The 23,772-nt window shown below is 33.8% G+C and overlaps 1 protein-coding gene across 1 annotated transcript; it reads right to left on the bottom strand.

Moving 5' to 3' along the window:
* Positions 1–389: 389 nt before the first annotated feature.
* Positions 390–23,737, bottom strand: LOC105347636 (protein mono-ADP-ribosyltransferase PARP14). Its single transcript, XM_066082263.1, has 21 exons — positions 23,582–23,737; positions 21,933–22,079; positions 21,312–21,530; positions 20,399–20,692; positions 19,636–19,737; positions 15,225–15,352; positions 14,333–14,447; positions 13,150–13,323; positions 12,551–12,844; positions 11,706–11,831; positions 11,322–11,444; positions 10,929–11,156; positions 8,676–10,264; positions 8,286–8,430; positions 7,539–7,764; positions 4,364–4,614; positions 3,945–4,150; positions 3,017–3,425; positions 2,429–2,586; positions 1,354–1,534; positions 390–911 (listed from the first exon to the last, which is right to left on the bottom strand). Coding segments are annotated over exons 1-21 (5,409 nt in total). The 5' UTR covers positions 23,583–23,737; the 3' UTR covers positions 390–618.
* Between the last annotated feature and the right edge of the window lie 35 nt (positions 23,738–23,772).

Genomic DNA, 23,772 nt, shown 5'->3' with positions numbered 1-23,772 from the left:
TCATATAATTTTAAAAAATAGATGATTGCTATAAAATTGCTAGCTTACTGTTATAAACAATTAATGCTACAAATTTAAGCATAATTAGTCATTCTTTTTGATAATTTGACATTAAACATTTGATTATAAATATACAAATACATTTATTTATCACATAATAAAATATTACAGTAAATTAATTTTATATATAAATTAATAAATGTATTATATAACTAAATAAAGTACCATATATCTTTTGAAATTTTAAATGAGAAAAAATGTGATTTTTTTCTTTACACTTTGAAATAATAATTTGTTGACGTTAATTATTTTTTTTATCATCAGTATTATAATTCAAAAATGCTGCCAGTTGTACAAAATAAGAATTTAAAACAGGAATGAATATACAAAGATTTAAATTATATATACATGTAACTGTCTTTATTAATCTGGAGAGAAGTTATCAAAATTAACATATATTCATTTCCTTATAAAAACACACTCTAAAAACCATCAAATACATGCCATTGTATTAACCCATATCAAACCTTCAACTTAATATTTTTGAAAATCTAACAAATAACCATTATTTTAGTCCTTTTATGTCATTGAATTAATTACAACCAGTATGAAAGGTTTTCATTGGATGGAAGATTTGATCAAATACTCCGGATAGGCCTGAGAATCCTGAAAAACAGCAAAGGTCTGCGGGGCATTCATTTTGTCCACCACAGAATCGTAGCGTTGATGACCAGTTTTGCTGCTCTTTTTTTCTGGAGGAACGGAGAGGCTCGGAGATCCTTCAGTGAAGCTTCCAGTCAGAACGCGACACAAATAGACGGCCCTCTGTCTGCCTGTGGTCTGTAGCTTGGTCTCCTGGAGACTGTGGATCAGTGAGGTGTCAAAGTATACTCCATTACCAAGGCTCATAGCTGTGTCAACCATATAGTGGAAAAATAAAAGTACATTTGTAATAATTCAGGCTTGTGGTGACTAATTTATAAAAAAGAATCTTTGTTAAGGTCTTACACTAAATTTAAAACAATTCTAAGAAACATTTTTAAAAGGACTTAAAAAAACTGTTTATGGCAAAAGTATTTGCAACAGCAATTGAAGCTTCTAGTTAACCTAAGAAAAATAAATTGCATGCAAATAAAAGCGCATTTTCTTTTCTCATAGTTCAAATAACATGTTAAACTGACTTGAAAAAAAAATTGTGATGGCTTTAAAGATAATCTCATTATCTTTACAGTTTGCAAAATAAACTACAATGACTTTTTTAAATACATGTATACTAGTATAAACACAACTAATGATCAGGTGTTTCTTCTACAATCAAGTTACTATATGTTAGTATTTGATGAAGGGTCTTACATTTTCGGCTACACTTGTTCCTGTTGAATCCTGATGAATTAACTTCGGATATGTCTTCTATGTCTACTGCATGCCATAGTTGCCGCTCCAAGGGGACAGAACTCCCTTGGGACTGAGTCTCTATGAACTCTTTCATAGCTGAGTACTGCTCAAACAAGGTACGATTCTGAACTCTTTCCACCTGTCAAAACCATGACGATTATATTACATGTATATTAATATTTTCATCCAGTTCAGGGGTTTGTACAAGATTACTGCATAAATACTTTTGCTATCAAAGAAGATCAAAATATCTCTCTATATTTACATTTTCCAGTGTCATTGCCTGTGATAACACTACGTATCGATTTTGTACTATATAACCCATAATGCAAATGACGCCAAATCGAGGCGCCAGTGGGGTTTGCTTATTTATATTTAAATATACAATCGTACGATGGCTTAAAATTATATAAATATAAGTAATAAGGAATCATTCTTTGAATATTATGAGATGATAATTTTGGTCGGGGTGTGATCAAATCTATCATAAAGCCCTTCGGGCTTTATTGGATTTGATCACACCCCGACCGAAATTATCACCTCATAATACTCAAAAAATGATTCCTTATTTAGAAGAGTAGAAAGGCATAGAATTTATCCATGAATGACCACTACTCTAAATAGATAGGTCAAGCTGCATACTGTAAAAGTATTATATTGGCACATACGATATTTGGTGTAAATAAGGTTTTGAACAAGTTGGAGTGGATTTGAATTGGCGTATTCCTGAATGTGACTATTCTTATACATACATGCATGACAATTAGCGATGTACTTGATTTAGCAAAGGCTGTGTTCCGCCAAAGCGCTAAAAGGAATACACAGCCAAATATACAGTAAAACTCGCTTATAACGAAGTCCCAGGGACGGACAATTTAACTTCGTTATAACTGCAAGTTTACAACATGAAATAGAGACTTGGGGAATGAAATTCACTTCGCTGTAAGCGTCAATTCATTATAAGCGTGTTCGCTATAACCGTGTTTTACTGTAGTATGTTTACAGTAATTGTACGTAGCTCGCTCAAACTCACCTCAAAACTTGAAACTGTCAAATGGCCAGCCAGCTCACCCTTCAGCTTACTGACAATCTCTGTGTACTCCTGTTTAGTGCGGTTCAATGGTATCGTGATCAAGTTATCGTCTGCACTCATTGGTGACCAGTGATCAGGAAGAATTGTCTTGCTTGGTTCTGAAAAATTAAATTTTTTTGTAAATCAATTTGATATCTATATGCGCAATTTTTCTGTTCAAAATTCATTCAAAATGTATCTGAAGATTTATTTATTTTAAAACACTTTTCATTTGCTAAAAAAATGTAAGAGGTTATTTTTCTATATGCTTCAATTTGATTGTACCCTACAAGTCAAGGAAGCTATCAAGGATAGTTTCAGTACTTTGATTACTCTCAATGAAAACAAATAAAACTAACACTTCTGTGATTTTTCAAAATAGATTATCAACCCAAATTAATACATTATCATGTTATTTCACTAAACTTCATTGAATATCTTTTGATTAAAATTAGTTTTCTAATTTGATACAAAATTTAAAAAAAATTACAGTGCACTTTCATCTCATGATAAATTCTTATTCAATTGACCATTCATCCATTCTCATACCGTTAAGTTTTGAATGACGCTGAAGTTCGGAAACTTCCGTAGTATCAAAAGGGTCGTGCAGGGTCATCTTTGTGAAATCGACAATATACTCCTCTTGACTAATATGAAACCGAATCCGTTTTTCCTGCTGCTGGTAGTATTTCTCTAGACTCATGTTCAGCTGAGGGGAACACTCCACCTCCTCCTGGTCATTGAAGACCCTCTTCCACTGGACCACCGTCTGGTAGTGGCTCAACTCCTTCTCCGTCTGCTGTTGCATGTTATGTTTTCGTAACAATTTCTGAATGACGTTCTCCATCTCGAAGACGTCTTGCGTCAGTCCGTGTAGCTTGATGCGACCTATGCGCTGGAGCTTGCTGAGATCTATCTCCACGCCGAGCTCTCTGGCCTTGTTTTGCAGCTTGGATTTCTGTTATGGGAAGAATTACAAAATTAAACTCAACTGCTAAGAAGGAGGAATTACTTACCCGGCCACAATCAGAAAACATGATTTACTGAAAATTTTATCTTGTCACATGCATATGAACATAACACTGCTGTATTTTTGATTAATATGTTTCAAAGTACAGTGCATGGTGGAAGTTACTATGACAACAAACATGTACTGTAAAAATGCTTTTTGTGGGAGTGTTTTTAAAAGTATGCATTTTTTATAGTCAAACAATATGTGTATTTAATATGCAGATGAGTTATTGATCACACTAAAGTTTTGATTTTTTACTTTCTACAATATGCATGGGGGTATTTTAAGCTTACCACATAACTATCATAATGTAAATTTTCCCCATGTGTAAATAACCAGTATTTGTAAGATTAAGTATGCACAGAGGTTGCATTCATAGCACTATGAAGATACAAGCAGGGAAAAGGCTTGGGGGTTGGGTTTTTCAATATCTAAATTTTAAATACAAGCATTTCGATCTGATACCTGTTTATCATTTAGAGTCTTCAGACCGGAGTCGGTGAAGTCTTTCCTCTTATAGTCCTCGCTAGCCATCTCCCGGAACTTCTCCATTGCTGATCGGAGTTGATCCTGATTGTGTCCATACAGGGTTAATTCTATGGAGGTTTCTAAGACGTTTTCCGACCTCAAGGAATCTCCTAGACTGTATTCAATCTCTTTAGGAGCCTTTTCTATTGAAATAAAAACAGTTCACTGCACACTGTGATTAGAAAGCATACTCTGCTCTTATGTTTGCACCAAATATGAGCATGGACAGGACAATTCAAATACAACCCCTTTAAAATTTCTCTTGTGGTGGGTATAAAAAAACAGGATATATTTATAAGCCATTTTTTAACCTATCATGAAATTCTTTGGTATGAAATTGTCCATGGACAGATTACCATGAGGGGTCTTGAGCCTCTTCCATGCCTGGTCATGCCCTTCCCCCTCGACTACATTCAAAAATTTCTCTTTCAGAGCTGCTGTAAATGCCTCAACAACAAGAGTTTTGATGTCACATAGGTAAACTTCGCGGATGACCGAATCTGGATTTGCCAGGAAATATTCTTTTATCGTCTCCACAATGACCCGTGTGGCCATTTCCCGTGGATAATTAAAGACACCAGTACTGATGGCAGGAATAGCTATCGATCTGAAAATACAATACATGTATTTGAAGAAGAAATTTAAATTCAACTTCTCTTACAGCAATAGCTTAGTACCTAGAATATGATATAAACTACAGTAAAACTTCGTTATCTCGAACTAGATGGAACTGTTTTAAAACTTCGAGATATCCCAGTATTCGAGATATCGAAGGTAAAATACTTAAAAAATTAGTAGTTTGGACTTACAAATCACTTCAACATATCCATTGTATTCGAGATATCCATGTTCCAGATATCGAAGTTCAACTGTATTTAATTTCCTTATGATACCATATTTTTTTTTTTTTTTTTTGGTGAGTGAATATTTTAATGGCTCAACAATTATGGTACATATATTTTTAGAACACAATTCAAAACGTTTCACAATAGTATAAATGATAAATGGCATTGAAACAGATCAATATATGAGTACCTTGGACATGGAGCTAAAATATTAACATGGATCTAAAATATACATGCATCTTAGTTTTAACATGGTATAAAGCATTAATCAGCAAACTTCAAACAATCAAGACAATCCATATAATACTGAAAGACCACAGTTTATAAGTTAACTAATATTGGCTGCCATAATTCATAAAAAATGAGCATTTGATTCTTTGAACAAAGATAATTTTCTTTCGCATGAAGTTTGTTTCTTAGAAAATTTTTAAAAGCAATGAACTCAATTTGTTTGCCAGGAGATTTTGAATGAATTAGATGTATAAAGCATTTTCCAAGTAAAATACAATAATTTTGTGGAACATTTTTTACTTTGTAGACACCAAATATGACATCTTGCATTGTTAAGTGATTGACATTTTCTATATGTTGTTGCCACCAATATAATAGATCTTTTCAGAAAATTTGTATGCTTCTACATTGGAAATATCTATGATGTATAGTGTCAATTTCATTACAGTTGTGTGTGTTACAGTTCGGACTTGGAATCAATTTCATATTAAAAAGCGACTTGTTATGTACTATGATTCTGTGTAATATTTTGAGCTGAAGAGATTGTGCATTAGTTTGTGTGCAACACTGAAAAGGTAAATTAAATATCTTTTTATTATCAGAGACTGGAATTTCTACTTCAAATATTTCTGACCATTTTTGGATACAGAGAGTAATTTCCTTGCAACTGTTAATTAAAATCTAATATGCATCTTTACATTTTAGTTCACTTAATGGTAGAAGTTTTCCTTGAACAGACAAGGAGTGCATTATATTCCCTTCGCTATGGGGAGGATGTGTTTTGTCTTTGACATGTTTTTTCCAATTATTTGGGATAGAGGAAAGGAGACTGTTGTATTGAAGAAAAGAGGGTTTAAATTTAAATTTTTCGTAAAACTCATCTAAAGTTAAGAAAGAACCATCATTGTTAATAATATCTTTTAAAAACATTATTCCATTTTTATACCATTCAGAAAAAAAGATTGATTTATTGTCGATGCATATAAAATTGTTAAACCACAAGCATTCTGTAAAAATGGGTGGGTTTATGCTGATTTCATTCATACAATTTCTAAATATTTTCCATGAAGTAATTATATTATAATAAATAAATAAAAGGTAGGTAACTTTTCTGGAAAACTTGGCAGGCTACATCTTGTTAAGAGAAGATCAGTAATTTCTATTTTACTAACAAAAGCATTTATTAATTTTTTCCATTTTGCATCACTCTCACTAAAAAATCTTTTGATCCAATTTATTTGAAGTGATTTAACTTGAATTTATGATACCATATTTGCTAAATGGAACTCAACAGACAAAAGTGCAATAATTACCATACTTGCCAACTGACCCGATTTCGTCGGGTCACACCCGATTTTTCAACCCTTCACCCGATTATTTTTTATGACCTGGCGGGTCATGCTTTTCACCCAATTTTTGTCGAACAACCCGAAAATCTCCCCATTTCCGGATTTGGTTCGTAAATTACGTTGCGCGTTTAACTTCCAGTTATGAACCCAAGCTGAGCTTGGATTTACGTAACGCGTAAACAATGCCGATGGCTATAACAGACACATTAAGTGTAATTATTATCGTGAGTTGTTTTGACTAAGCGAAGGTTTAAATCATTAAATGTGATTGTTTCCAATAAGAAAAGGTCTTCATCGTAGCTAGCGGAATCAAAACCAACAAAAAGAAAACGATATTTTTGTACTTATCAACATATCTGGGAAATTGAATTCCCATAGGTAAAACAAAGTAATCGAGTACAAAACGAGGCTTTTGCGTTCTATGTAACGCACATTTGAATATTGGATTTTGTGCCCAAAATGATCTGACTAAACATTCAAAAACGCTTAGTCATGTATAGAATGCTTTTTAATACACAAAAGTCTTCCAAGTCACTTACAACTTTCATGCCATCATTTACAGAGTTCAAAAGCAAGGTTAATGTAGCAGAAACTCTTTTTGCATTTTTTTTTTTCAGATGAACACAACCTACCATTTTCTGTGTCAGATCACTTTACAAAATTCAAAATCAGCAACTGTTTAATAGTTAAAATGCTTCTTTGCAATAAAGTATTACACATAAGTTTTAACACATACATGTATTTCTATTGTATATACCTATGAAATGCATGATTAATATGTCGTGAATGTCGTTACGCGCTATGACCAGATTTTTTACTTTCCAAATCTGGTCATGACCAGATTTTCACATGTTGGAGGTTGGCATCATAATTTAACTTTTCAAGTGAAAAAGAATGCATTATGCTCTTTTTGACATATCATTATCCCTTAGTGTATCTTAGATTGATATATCAATTTGTGTCCCCTGTCCAATAACTAGTCATGGGTTGACACAATAACTTCATAGTGTGATGCATGAATGCTACGAAAAATGAACAAATGCCTGGAGTTACAAGTACTTTCAGTACTTTAATTTTTTCTGGCAATAATGACACCTGTCACTCACTTGAACTGATTGTTTGGTTGGTCGCACTCCATTAGACAGCTGTAGATTGCCTCCCTCAGAAGCTCCGCCTCCTGGTACTCTCCGTCCTGCCACACAGGACCCACTGAGTGAACCACAGCCCTGCACTTCAACTGACCCGAAGCAGGGCAGCAAAACACATCCCCGGGACTCAGCGGCCCCTGGTCACGGATAAACTTCTGACAACACTGGTACATCTCATCTCCACCTTTGTGACAAAAATACGGTCATATTGCTGTGTTTTTATTTGTCCTAATGTAACAGAGACACTTATTGCCTCTGCTGGGGTTTGAACCCGGGTCCTCTGGCACGCCAGTCCAGCACTCTACCGAGCGAGCTAAAGGGTTAACCCGCTAGCCAGAGCTAGTAGGAATGCCATTTACCTGACTCTACCCCACTAATCATACAGTCATACAATGTTCTTTAAACAATTTACTAGAGAGGTGATTGGCAATGCAAAAAGGTGAGTTATTTTCATTTTTTGTTTTAGAGGAAGGAAATTAAATTTTTCTTATATATCATCTGATAGTGAATATCTTTGTACACCAAGCAATCCTGATAAAATAAATGGGTTGGAAAATACTCATGGTATCTTTATATACATGTTAATTAATGAAAATATTGGTCATATGATGTTATTATAGTACTAATATTCCTTAATTTGGTTATCAAAATTTGATCAAAACAAGTATGATTGAATGAATGAATAAATGAATGAATGAGTCCGACCTTTTTGACCTATGACTAGGGCGAGCCCTCCCTCCAGTTTTAGTTTTGCGTCTGCTGCATTCACGATCACATCCACATCTAGCTCAGTCAGGTCTTGTTTCACCACCACAATTTTCCCTCCAAAATTTAGGTCACAGGATGCCAACTGTATTCAGAATGGAAAGAGAATTTACAATATCATCCTTATCCAGTAAAATAGAATTACAGTTAAATGCCACAGACCAATTAATTTTGTTTTCTTATATATGAAAATATATATAATTATATAATTTATATTGATTACTGATAAATTCATTAAACGCTCTTGGACTACAGAGAGAAATGAAACAAACTTTGCTGTAAGCATGAATTTTTTTTCTTTAATCTTCGGATAGACAATAGATTTTGTACCTGGTACATGTCTTTTTCACGAGACTGTTGTTTCTGGATGGGTGTACCGTGAAAACTCTCCTTATCTGCCGTGATGACACACTGAAATTCATGCTCCACATCCTCAGCTTTTGTGCGAGCATGATCTCCAAGTAGATACTTTACCACACTAGGAAGTTTCAGGGTCTCCATTCTTTTTTCAATTTTTTGAATCAAGGCAACGACTTTTCCCTTTATTTCAGACAAGGCGCTCTCAACAGCAGTGACGCAAACAGCTGTCTGTGAGCAGTAGACCTCGGCAGAAGCTTTGTTCTGACCCTGCGTAGCTATATTTTCTAATTCCTCTGAGCAAAAGTCACTGAGATACCTCAACATGGCAGGAGGCAACTCAATAGCCTCTCCAACCATGACATTAGTCTGGAAGAAATTGTCTATTAATTCCAGGACCCTTTTCTCCAATTCAGATACCATTAATGTTTTTACAACCAACTTCTCTTTATCAGCAACAACCTTCATTAAATTATCATGATCCTTTTCAATTTTCTTCATTTCTTTTTCAAATTCAGGTGATGAAAGAAGCAATTTGTCAAACTTGGAAACTTTGCGTGGTGTCTCAATAATGAAGTTCTTGATAAACTGAGCCATCTTTACTGCTTGTTCATCTGTTTCAGCATTAACTTCAATGCAGCGATCATGTTTGATCTCATAAAAGCCTTTAAGGTTACTTTCCTTCAATTTTTTCTCCAAGTGGCTTTGAATTTTGGGAGATTCCAAGAAATTCAGTTTCTCCTGAGTAAATGACCCAACAGGGACCCTACTTCTTCTGTGTAAAAGTTCAAGTAATGCACATTTTGCCTTGTACACATCGGTGGGAAACCCATGAAAATTGATCCTCAAGTTCTTTTCATCTATGTCTATTCTACAGCGTGGAAAATACTCCTCGCATTTCTCACAAAACTTTGTAAACTTCAAGATTCTCAAGCTCATTTGTTTTTGCAGCTGAAGTACCTCAGTTATTTCATTTTTTATTTTTTCCAATTTTTCATTGGCCTTTTTAATGAAGTCGGTTAATTTGCCCATTGCTATGGAAACGTCATCTTTCCACCCAATGACCTTGACCTCTAACAACTCCTTCTTTGGTACAATGACTACACACCCTTCAGCCTCACTTTCAAACTCCTCTTTCTTTCCTTCGACTTCTTCCCAAATTTCCTTCAGAGGTCTTACAGACTCAACAAAAATGCAGTTAAAAAACTGGTCTAATTCCTTTCTAACCTTTTTTTCCCATTTCTTTGCTCTTTGCCTACAATCAGGGACATCATATTCTAGAAAGCAACTAACAGAGATTTTTTTAATGCCACCTTCACTCTGAATTTCTGCCAAAGCATATAGTGGATCTAACTTGGATTTCAATACATCTTGTGCTTTTGAAGATTTTTCCAGAAACATTAACTTTTCTGTCTCTTTGGGGTCATAGGTCAGCTTTGATGGAGGGGTGAAGGTCAGCTGCAGTTTGGAGCTCCTAGTGACCCCAAGGCACTCATAATACAGACAGACTTCTAGCTCCTGTCCATCCACACTGTGGTATTGACTACAAATGTCTCCGGTCACTGGAATAAAATAATTACAAAATCAAATGCATGTATATCACATTTAGATCAGCGGGATGTAATTTATTTTTTCATTTGGTTCAACTGAGAAAGAAAAATGCTTTCCATTCCATGTACAAACATGCTCCCTTTCTGTTTTTAACTTGCATCAACTCTCCCATCCCTCCTTCTTTAATTTTCATGCTATAATAATGCTAATTAATCTAGTTGCTACCAGTTTGCTAATTAAACTAGTAACCAATACCTGTAAGGTCAACAGACAAGGAAATAATCCCTTAATTACTGTAAATTCCTAAGTAAAGTCGAGGGAATTTATATCCGCGTAAAACCGCGAGAAGCCTGTCTCCCGAATTTTAAAATCTCGCTTTTAATTTTTGGACATATATAAACTACATGAAACTATAATAAAATTTCGGCATTTGTGATTTTATGTTCTTGCGATGTGATGGAAAACCGTTGAATCACGGAATTAAGTACTCGCGTAAAATAAGGAATCTACAGTATTTTGGTTACGTTTATTAGTCAAACTACAAGTTCATGATTGTGTACAGTAAAACACGTTTAAAACGACCACACTTATAATCACAAAATTGCAAGTCTCTGAAATTTCGTTATAAGCATGTTTTACTGTGCTTTGGTAATTAAACTGGTTCCCAATACATACCTGCAGGGTCTATGAACCAGACAATGAAGGAGTCTTCTCCTTGCTTCTGAATCTTGTGGATCTTGCCCCCGTTCACCCTGTACTGGAAATGCATGCCTAGGCAGTCCTCTGTTGTTGTGTCAAGGACGTTTCTTACAAGGACACTGTGTGTAACCTTGACCTTTTCAACTGTCAGGTGTCTATCGTCAAGTGTCTTGTTTTCACACAGCTCTTGGAGTTTTTGAACATCTGTTACCATACAATAGTATAACACATTGTCTTGAATTGACTAAATCAGAAACTGAAAATCTATTTAATTATATGGTTAGGACTAAAAGTAAAGCATTTTGCTCAAAAGTCATTTTAAAATATTGAAGAATTGCAATAAATGCAAAGTTTAGTTTTAGGAGATACCGATATCCGAGGCAAAAGTGACCACAGCTTTCGAGGCATCCCTGCAGATGTTCGACACACGAACATTCGCTCGATTTTGTAAATAGTTTTCCAGGCCATCCTGAGTTGTCTTGGGATCAATTCCTAGAACAAGGATAAACAAATATAATACAGTACATGTACTGTGAATGTTATTGACAAAACATATGTATTAAGAAAATTACTTATTAGCCATTAATATGCATACAACAATCATGAAAACATCAAAAAGATTAAACATTGTAAGTTTTTTTCTTTTGACATAGTGGTTGAATAAAGAATCAAATTGAATATTGATAAAAAAAATATTAATTGTAAAATGATAGAATATGTTTATTACATCAATTCAAAAGATAGACTCTTTACCTGTTACAAACACTTTGTTTTTATAGAATTTGGGTTGTGAAACATTTCGCCTATGGACATGCTCATGGACCCTGAGTTTGACCCCATCCAGCATGTGACCTTCCTTATGTAGAACACTCTCTGCCACTACAGAAAAGGAACCCCATTAACATCATGATAAAATTATTTCGTAACCTTCCTGAACATTTTTTATTTCACTTCATTCAAGAGATTTGGACCAATTTTTTAATCATCTTGTAATTTATCTGTAAAATTACCTTAGGTTTACTCATTTTGTGATGAATAAGACATAAAATTAATATCGTTTTTGCATGCATTAAAATGGGCTTGGAATACATTCAATGTGTTTAATCAAACATTTGACAGCTTACATAGCCCTTTTTATAAAATAAATGATATGCACATGATATATCTTTTCAATTGATAGCATTTTAAATGCCAATTCTACTCATTTCAACGGTAATGTAATGAAGTGTAATGTAATGCAGTGTAATTTAATGCAGTGTAATATAATGCAGTGTACTGTAATGCAGTGTAATATAATGCAGTGTACTTAATGCAGTGTAATGTAATATAACGTAATGAAATGCAGTGTAATGTAATGCAGTGTAATGTAATGAAGTGTAATGTAATGCAGTGTAATATAATGCAGTGTACTTAATGCAGTGTAATGTAATGCAGTGTACTGTAATGCAGTGTAATGTAATACAATGTAATGTAATACAATGTAATGTAACGCAGTGTAATGTCAACCTAACTTATGTGAGTGATATTCACTGCATATTGGTGATCATACACATGATTTCATGAGGGAATTTGATCTACCATTGCAGTAGTTAACAAACCTTCTTTGTCCTTGAACTCTACGTATGCGACACTCTTATCAGGCTCCATTCTGATTGGTAGACGGATGCTGTCCGCCTTCCCTCCACTCTTCTCATTCTCAAAGTAATCCTCCAGAGTTTCTTCCCTTGTTTCGGGTTTGAATCCACTGACCTCCAGTGTGACCAGGGGTCCCTGTTCCGGTTCAGCAAGTCCACTGAGGGTGAGCAAACTATCGTCGTTGGGATGGTAGGGCTCTACGTTAATGTAGTGGGTTTTGAAAAGAAGGGGCTTACTCTGGAGAAGTCTGCCAACAGCTGGGAATAAAAGAATGAAGGAAAAAATCAAAGTCCTGAATGTACTTAAGACTTCATAAACTTTTCGTGAGGGTAGTTTTTCAAATCTTAGCTTGTTCATCAAGTTTTGAATTTGAGGTTAGAGGAAGCTGGTAATTATGAGATTAAAAAACTTATTATAGGACTGTTAAAAGGTATATGAGTTATCTTCAAATTTCACCAACTGACTGTTTTTAAATGTTTATGAACAGATACTGTTTTTTTGGAATCGTTTAATTTCAAGACATCACAAAATCAGTGTGCATTATGGTTTGCTTTCTTTATACCTCTGTAATCAGTAAAATTAACAATGGCCTCCCCTCTCTGTGTGTTCAACCTCATATCCTTGACTGGTCCGCCTCCATGTTCCCGTCTCCTCTCAAAATACTCTCGTAATTCCTCCTCCTGAACATCTCGGGGCAGATTGCTGACCACAATGGAATGTGTGTAGGCTTCCTGCTCTGTAAACAATGGCCGTGAAAAAAAAAATATCCAGATGAAATACCATAACAAGGGACATCCATTTCGATGCCTTTATTGGTGATGATTTTATCCACATCACCAGCTTTGAGAAGTCCAAGTTCATATTTGTTTGCGCTCGGAAGCAAATAAACGTAACTAGTACCATTAGGGTCACAACTATACTGTTGAACTTTGTTGAGCTCTTGATTATAGTATTCTGTTTTATCTACCGGTATATTATAAGATCTAATCCAATAACTAATTGAATCTATAATTAACATAATTACATTAAACTTAAGAAACATCTAATTGGTCCTAAATTATTTTATTCAGAACAATAACTTGATCAGACCAATATAATGCCCCTTAAAAAATACACCTGGGATATTGATGGAACAGACTGTAGCTTATGGATTAAAAAAAAATTGTGGCAAAAAAACTGATGTTTAATGAAAAAATAAACCAGAGATGTTTGTAAAACACTTATGCCCCCTCCCTTGGAAACTTCTGCAAAGAGAATGAATGGAAACTGCAATTAATTGAAACATCTGCGAAGAAAATTAATGGAAACTGCAAATAATTGGAATTTTTTTAAGTCGAAGGTGCATAACTTTGACAAAAATTATTTGATCGTATCCAAAATTACACTTGACCTAGATAAAATTATGAATAATTTGTATACAAAATGAACGGAAACTGTTGGTGAACAGACCCACCGACTGACAGACAGCAGCAAAGCAATATGCCCTCCCTTCTTCAAAGGGGGGCATAAATATTTGATTTTTTTTTTAATTAATAACAATTAAGAAATGAACTAAAACATTTTAGTTAATGACCATTGTGACCAAGTGGTAGCAGTGTATTGGAATACTTGTTGACATCTCTATAGTATTTATGAACAAAATAGTTTTTCAGATGGGCTATTCATCAAGGAGACATGCAATAAGGATAAAAAAAAGCCTGCATGGTACATGTACAATTGATGACCACACATAAAATTAGTCTTACCAAAATCACTCCCTTTATCAACACTCTTCTGGGATCTGTAGGTAAGCTCCATGTCTGTTTGCTCAGGAAATTGCTCCCCCGAATTACCAGAAAGTTCCTGTACACTAAAAACTACCTAAAAGTCATCAAATTTAAAATAGATTAACTTTTTTTCTGAATAACAAATCATACATTTAAGTCTTGTTTGATTTTAAATAAAACCCACATGTATGATGAAATTCTCAAATTCCTGCTTTCAGAAAAAGAAAAAAAGAAATTATGGTTTAATTGGACCCCATCTCTTCTATGAATCTATTCACAACAAAAGATGTTTGTGAAACACTTATGCCCCCCTCCCTTGGAAACATCCACAAAGAAAATGAAAACTGCAAATATTTGGAATTTTTCTAAGTCCAAGGGACATAACTCTGTTGAAAATTGCTCAATCGTATCCAATATCAAACTTGACCTAGATATTGTTGGTGGACCGACCGACAAACCGACAGACAGCAGCAAAGTAATATGCCCTCCCTTCTTCGAAGGGGGCATAAAAATTAAACATAACTGGTTTATAAAGTCCCCCCCCCCCCATCACTGCATGATGGGTAAGTTGTAATGAATCAGATTGAAAATCTGTACGGTTCACTGAAAATCTGTTCAGTACTGTAAAAATCCATTAGTCCATGAAGAATGGCCAAATTTCAAATTTAGTGAATAAATTAATGATGACTTTAGTGATTTCAAGATTAAAATACATAAAAAACAGTAGTTGCAATGTCCAACTTGCTTATACATAGTACTCTACAAATGGACAATAAAGTTCCAAATTCAACCTTTCTATTTTTATATGATAACAGATTGACTGAATTAGATAAAGATTTGCATGATAATTATGTTATACAGTTTCTATCACCTGAGGATTAGGGACCCTCAGACTTTTTACAGGAGTTGAGACGAGGGAGGTGAAATCCAAACCAAGTTCTCCCGATGCCGCCTTTGGGGCCATTTTCGTCAACGATCCCTGGAACGATTTTCTTCGCTCTAGAAAATAAATATGTACTGTTCAATTTTGATTTGAAGTTGTTCTCAACAATTTTAAAAGTAAATAATTAACTTAATATGTGCATACAGTGTAAGCTTAAGGATCCTCAACACCCCTCAATGTGAAACTGTTTACTGTAAATTCCTATTAATTAAACGCGGGAAATTAATCTCCGCGTAAAATCACGATAAGCACACCTCGCAGATTTTAAAATCTTGCTTTAATTTCTGTACAGATGTAAACTATTTGGAATGATGACAAAAATTTGGCGTTCGCAATTTTACATTTTCCCGATTTGATGCTAAACCGTTGAATGGCGGAATTAAGCACTCGAGTAAAATAAGGAAACTTCAGTATATCACTGAATTTGGGTGAATATCTCTGTAATGCAATGGGTATAGCTTCAGTCTACTCACTCTTAAGTACCAAGTTAAAATACAGCAGCAACTTTTGTTTTCATTAACAGCAAAAAACATTTAAAGCTGGTACAATATGCATTATCCTCAAAACTGAACTTTTTTCCCTTGTCATTTTCAATTTGAATACATGCTAAAATTCCAAATCTTTAAAAAATATAAAACTTTGGAATTGTGATTGAAACTTTTTTCAAAAGGTGTGGAGGACCCTTTAAATTACTTCAAAACTGAAAAATGCAAAAATACAGTACTGCAAAAATCTGCCGACAAACAATATTCTAGACACTGTAAATATATTACCGGTACATTTAACTGTGTATTTTGCAGAATCATGCAGCTTCTGCTAAATCAAGGACATCGTTGAATGTCAAACAAATATGTACATGTATAAGATTATATTAAAGGTGAATTCTGAAAAGCCATAAATCAAGTCCATGCTATCCTGTTGTAAAAAAAACAACATTTTCTGCCAATTATTGTGTACGTTAAGGATAATATGTTTACAGTTGAAGGTATAATCTCATTATTGTGTAATTCCCAGCTCTGCATACATTTGAGCGACAGTATACAGTTGTTGACTGGGGTTGAGGGCAACAGTTGATCTGTCGGACTGGCTCACAAACTGTTGCCCAAGGTTTTGGCCTTGGGCAACAGTTTGTGAGGCGGTCCGACAGATCAACTGTTGCTCGAGACACAGTCAACAACTGTTTTGTTATACTCCTTCTAATCATTAATTTGTTTTCGCGGAATGTGACGTCATCGGTCAACAGTCTTTTTTAACAGTCGATTTTAACAGTTCCAATCCAACAAATTCCAGTCCAACAGTCAAAATGCTGGACTTTTTTTCGTAAAGAGTTACATGTATATAGTAACTGTTTTACAGGGGTATAACAAAATTTTATTCCTCTGATAATAGCCGTAAAATCAAAGACAATGTAAACACCTGGGGCCTGTTTCTCAAAGAGGCGTAAATCTGGGCCTAAGTTAGTCCGACTAACAAAGTTACGCCAATATTTATTCGGGTCTAAGTTGCGTTTCTGAAAGAGGCGTAAGTTAGGGTTTAAATGTCGAAAATTTAGACATCATGAGTACTAAGCATGTGCATATCATATTTTGTTTTGCTTTGAGGCTATGATTATATGTGGTGGATCAATTTTCCAATTCATAGTACATGTAGTACCCGAAAGTACGCATGTTATACTTTACCACTGAATGTGCATAGTTCAAGCTGTTCATGACATTTTATATTAATAAAAGTAGAACAAATGCCTATACACTTCTTAACATAATGAAATTTTAGAGAAAGGTTTCAGAAACCAAATATGTGACAATTAAATGCATTATAGATGATATTGAGGCACAATCTTACATATAAATTGAACGAAACAATACATAGAAATTAACTTCAATGTTCGTGTAAACTTCAAATATTTATAGAATACAGGAACAAGGTACAGTGGATATGCCCCAGTACGTCTGCAGAATGAGAAGTATGCTTCATAGACACTGTAGATCTTTAGACATTTTCAGATGCTGGGATAAAGCTTGATTCTTTTTTATCAGTCCACTATATTATTTATAGAAAATAATATGACCATGAGTATAACAGCAACCAACTGAAATCAAAAATATCTACTGTATAAATAATATTACATGAACCTTGTCCATCCTCTTTTCCAATATTGAAAGAATGTAGACAATGACATGGAAACGATTCTTAATTTTCTGCGATTCAAATGATAATATTTTTGAAAGATATTAATAGTCAACAACAATTAACAAGACAGGAATTATCAACATTTGAGGTTTTGGTTTAATCGATTGATTATTTTTTTTTTTTCGGGGGGGGGGGGGGGGGGGTTGAAAGTAATATAGTAATATACACCATAAACAGGGAATAATTTGCCCTGTTTAATTTTCAATTATTTCATCCTTGTTGTCAGCGGGCGAATTTATGTTGATTTTCAATATCTAATATTAAGTAACTTAAGTAACAGCTGTGACTGGGCGAAGTCACGACAGAGTGAAACTGTTTGCAAGTGTAGAAGGACGGAAATTACACGGGACCAAAATACCCTGTATACAGTATCTTGATTAAAATAAAGATATAAAAGCAGTTATCTAAGAACACTCTTCCTATTTAAAGAAAGTTTTATAAATAAAAGGATTTTACAAGTTTAATGGAAAAGGCATCTAAAAAATCCCCTATCCCCTTAAGATAAGACATTTTGCATCTTTGCGGTTTTAACAAGTGCATGTGAGTCTTACTTTTTTCCCTATCTGCTTTGAGTTATTGGGGTGGGGATGTATACAATTGTTTATATAATAAGTATGACAAATGCAAGCTAGTTAAATTTATAAACAATGCACACTGTTGTAAAACTGCTAAAACAACGCTTTTGTATTGCAAGTCAACAACTTTGAAATAAAAAAAAATCCCTTGATATACGCACATCTTAAATATGATGAAACAAAACTATCATCATGAATTCAAGTAATTAAAGATTAATTCAATTAAATGAGTACAAATAAACAATGCATATGAATAAGCACGAAGATCATTGACAGTACATGTGCACCATACCTATTTTAAAAGAATTACCATCCATGTTAAATATGAATGCAATTGATCACTTCGATAATCCTAGAATTCATAAGATTAATGAATTTGATTTCCAAAAATTCAAGGTGTGCATGTGAAATTTTATGATATTCGATAACCTTGACAAACGCTTGTCAACAGATCTAAAATTGATGCAGACTCTGCATGCTTCTAAAACATATTTTTAAGTAATATTTTAACAAACAAAAATTGATTGTACCTAATTGCGAGTTCATAAACATTCCAAAATACATGTAGCTTTCATACGGTTTTGTAAAGATACTAGGAGTAAAAAAAGGAAAATGAGAATGCATACGTGTTGTAAAGTTTTCAGTAATAAATGTATAGATAAAGAACAAACAACCACATACAAAGACAAATTACAAATGTAAACGTTTTGAGTTGCTCTTATTCATAATTTTGAAATCGGTTTCGTTTCACAGGTTCAAATTTGATTAGAAACATTAAATTTCTAGTTCATGCTTACTGAGTATTGATTAAAAAAATCAGTAATCTACTCGTACTTTTATACATCTATCTTGACTTGTTGGGGAATACATGTTTAATTTAGAAATGAAGCATCTTTTTAATAATTGTGTTTCTATCATTTATCGGGGTATACCCATTCTTCACACTTTAGATAAATTTCATTACGAGAAGTAATATTAATGTTTATTACATACGTTTGATAAGGTGAGCCCATTATTTATCAAATTGATTTAATCTTAATTTATTTAGAAATAGAAACAGTTATCGAACAATAGGTATTTTTTAAAGTTATAAGTACATGTACAAATATTTAAATAAATGTGAATGTATTCTTTAATAACACATAAAACAAACCAAAAAATAAAATTCTCAGTATATTTTGCCTTAGAAACAAAACACTCGCTATTTTTGTGCACAGACTTACGCCAACCCATTAGAAGGCGTAGATTTAAACCCAAATTTAGTCCCGACTAAGTTTCCGCCTTTTTGTGAAACGCAACATAGTCTGGTTTTGAGGTTTAGTCCCTGATTTAGTCCGGACTAAGCTTACGCCTGGACGTAGGCCTTTTTGAGAAACGGGCCCCTGACCAATAATTGGCATAAAACATTCAAAAGCCATATCCATTGTATTTTATATTCTTACCAGCATTTCCAATCTCACAGCTTCCCTAGGGCTGTAGGTTGGAAACATATGATGGTAAAAAGTATTTTCTCAGATCAAAAATTGCAAATTTTAATTTTAGAAAACAATCTTAAAACAATAGTAGCCTCCCACCTTTCTCTATCTCTAACAAATTCCTCTGTGCCTTGTCTAGCTGGGTCTCCAGATCTCTTTGTCTCTTCAAAATGTTCCGGATTTCACTGGCATGGTAACCACCTTCATATATGATTTTAATGATTATACAATCATTAAACAATGATTATACAATCATTAAACAATGATTATACAATCATTAAACAATGATTATACAATCATTAAACAATGATTATACAATCATTAAACAATGATTATACAATCATGAATACACAAAATGTCTGACAAAAATGACACAAAAAAATATTTAACATCATGATAGTAAAACAAGCTTATAACGAAGTGCAAGGGACAGGAGATATTACTTCGTTATATGCGTAATTCGTTATATCCATCAATTTTACACAACGTGTAATTAAGTAACAGGGAATGAGAAACACTTCGCTGTGAGCGTCAATTCATTATAAGTGTGTTCGCTATAATTGTGTTTTACTGTATATTCAATAATATTTGTTATTGTTAAATTCATACTTTTCTGGCAATTATACGCATTTTTAATTTTAATTAATGAAACCAAATACAGCTAATTTATTGTTATTACACATTAAATTTTTTTGTCTTTGATCAAAACAAGAATTCTGGCACAAAATTGGCATTTATTTTATTAAAAAAAGAAGAAAGAATTAATCCTGGTTACCTCATCTCAACTAATTAAAATAAATTAATATTCAAATCAATTGGGGGGGGGGGGGACCATGAAAAATAAAATTGCAGATGTAAATACCATAACAAGGTACATCTATTTCGATGCCTTTATTGGTGATGATTTTATCCACATCCACAGCTTTGAGAAGTCCGAGTTCATATTTGTCTGCGCACGGAAGCAATTCGATGTAGGCCTCCAGTACCATCAGTGTCACCACTATACTGTTGGACGGTTCGATTCCCGCCACTATTACGTACTCCGGCTGACACCCCATTAGCTGTGCTACGGTTCGCTGAACATGTTCAAGCTGTGGTCGCCTAAACGTGTCCAAACCACCAGCCACATGGAATTTAATGAACTGGTAGCCATTTTCTGTCAAGATATTATAAACAAAATCATTAATTTACCGTACTATTTGTTGCAATACAAAATAATCTAAGTACAAAAATTGTAATAGCAGTATTTTGTAGTAACTGTAAATCAACAAAACTAAATAAATATATATTAAATATATATCTAATAGACAACTTACGGAGGATTGACACAAAATTATATATATTTAAATCAAAAAGTTCATAGATCAATTTTGACTGTATGGTACATTGTATTGAGTACTGTTTACTGTATAATAAAACAATTCCTTATCTATGGTGAAACAAAACTGAGTGTAATGTATGCGAGATGCTATGGGACTATACACACATGTGTAACAGAAGAGGAGGAATGACAACAACTAGGCTCCAACTCGGGACCTTTCAGTTTAAAAACCGACGCTCTACCGCTTAGCTAAAGGGTTAACCCACTGAGTTAGTGCTAGTAGGAGCGTGGCAGTACTGAGCCTTTATATACACACTATTACACATGAATCACATACTGGTATTTTTTTTTTTTACTCGTGTGAGATAACCACTGAACCCTGAGCGAACATTTCCTCATTTACAGCAACAATTTTGGGAATGGATGCATCCTATAAATATGTATAAATACCTACCTGGTGTATCCTTTGGGCAGTAGAAATGGAGAATCTTGTCAGACGATTTAGCGAACTCTACACATTTTCTATGTAGGTCACGGCGACCTACGTTCCACAGACACGCCTGCACAAAGATCAGGTTCTCCCTGTTCAGGTACATTTTTTCTTTGAGGACCGTGAAAAAATCCACAGCACTTGTGATGCCAGAAAGTGTTCTTTTCTGTAGGCCTCCATCTCCTTCAAATATAAGGAGTCACAGAAATAAATACTCATGAAGTATGTTAGAAATATACAAAATTCAAATTCTCTGTTCCTTAGCAAGGTTCTGTAACTCTTGACTTGGCAATTCCTCACTTGATAAATTACTTCCCCCCACTTTTTTTTGGAATCAGCAGAATAATTGCAGAATAAAATCTTTTGGTGAAATTATGTTTTCATTTTTTATATTGAAGAACTTGCAAAGACTGGTTTTTTTTTTACTTGATCTTTAATTTGGTTATAATTTTTTTTGCCTTTGAATATGCTATCTTAACAACAACTTTGATATTTCTTTCCAAAAGTTGAAAACTAATTTGAAAAAATTTCATGTTTTTTTATGTGGTCCAGAAGTTGACTTGGAGGAGTCGAAAACCAACAGACCATGAAGCAGACTTTTTAAGTTTTGAAGATCTTCATCCGTTATTTCACTGGCAAGTTTCTGTAGGAAGGTGTTCAGCTGGAAATCTTGAGGTATCGGCATATTCAGGGACTGCCACCCTAAGGTTGGTGAAGGCTCGAGGCCTGCCACTGGGAAGCAATGAAGAGATTTGAGTATATTGATTTAATAGCAACACCACAGAATGATAACATGACTCCAGTGCTCAGGTATCTGAATCAAATTCTTTTTGTCATTTGTTTCAGTAGACTGTATTTTTTTAATCTACTGTAGAAGCGGTAATATTCGTCGAGGACTGTAAAAATCAATGAAATTAAATATATAGTGAATTTTAATCCCAAAGATTAATAAATATAGAGTTGATATGCAATACATTTTATAGATTACGATATGACGAAATTAAATGCCAACGAAATTTTATTTTGCTTAAAAACAACATCCTATGCCTGTCCACTTTTCAAGAGAGAAGTACCTTCATATCCAGCATGAATCACCAAAGAAAGTATTTTATTACTTTTAAAAGTAAATCACTGTAATCTGTATGCATGTATACAGAGGTGAATTAAATCACACTGTCAATATAAGTACAAAAAACAATAAGGAAGTTCTGCACATACCGTTTCATATGATCATTCAGTCTGATAATTTTGATCAAGACTTAATTAATTTGGACAGCTAGTACTTAAAACATTTTTAACAAATTCATTGGTTTTAAATAAGTATAACCCATACTCAGTTTTGAGATGAACAAGCTTTTAAAACCTTAAATAGTACTGAAGGTGGTATAATTGAACTAGCTGTGACCACATATGAAATTCATGAAGTGATCAGTGTTTCAATTTTAAACTGTCACTGAAGTATTGACGAAATTGGCTGAACATCCAATTTATGCTTCCATATACAGTTGAAAATTTAAAAACTTAAGACTGAATTCTCAGAGTGGCTTATCTTATAGAGACCTCAGGAATGTTTGAATTCTAAAAATACATGTAAAGTTGCATGATTAGTTTGAATAGAAATACATGTTCATGTCTGAAAGTCTAATAAGTGCATCCAAGGTTAACGCTTCCATCACATTTTTCCCATTTTCTTAATAAGTACACATACCTGTCAGTAAAAAAAAATAAATTAAATTGATTTCTAAGATTTTTTTCTTTAAAATGATCCCTAGCTCTTTATGCCAAGAAAAAAAAATCACAGGAATTGAATTCTTATGGAGATTTATGATGGGAATTAAAATTATCCATTAGGAAATTATATATTCTTATGACTCCTTGCACAGTTTTTCACCATTATCATAATGGTTTTGTTCATACTGCCTATATATGTCAACATGGTCAACGAGCATTTTGAGATTTAATGTTAACAAATCTGGGATTATCTGAAGATTTGCCCATTCAGGGTTTAAATTGTACTACATGTACTATATGTTGCCTATAAAATGTACGTGTCCCTTCTTCTAGCATGTATGGTTAAGAAAATCAGGATACGCTTATAAAAAAATTTAATATTTTTAAAAATTGACAGAACGATTGCCTTCGCAAGGTCAAGTATAGTGCTTCAGGGTGCATTCTACTGACGCTAGACCTCAGTCACTATGACTTTGACAGCATTGTAAACAAATAACACTCACTTCTTTGTCGCTGTTTCCAGCTCAGTCCTTAAAAAAATCGAGTAAAGTTTACATATTGTAACCGTTACAATCGTTACATGATTAAATTATCATAAACACACCACATTACTTCCAAAAATATTTTCTTGTGAAGTCAAAACGAAAGTAGAAATTTACGACAATATCTACTACTGTTATAAACCACATCGGTT

This window comes from Magallana gigas, chromosome 4 (assembly GCF_963853765.1).
Source record: "Magallana gigas chromosome 4, xbMagGiga1.1, whole genome shotgun sequence".
Classification (NCBI taxonomy): domain Eukaryota; kingdom Metazoa; phylum Mollusca; class Bivalvia; order Ostreida; family Ostreidae; genus Magallana; species Magallana gigas.
Note: the sequence above shows the minus strand (reverse complement) of the source record. Positions and strands in the feature narration are given on the sequence as shown.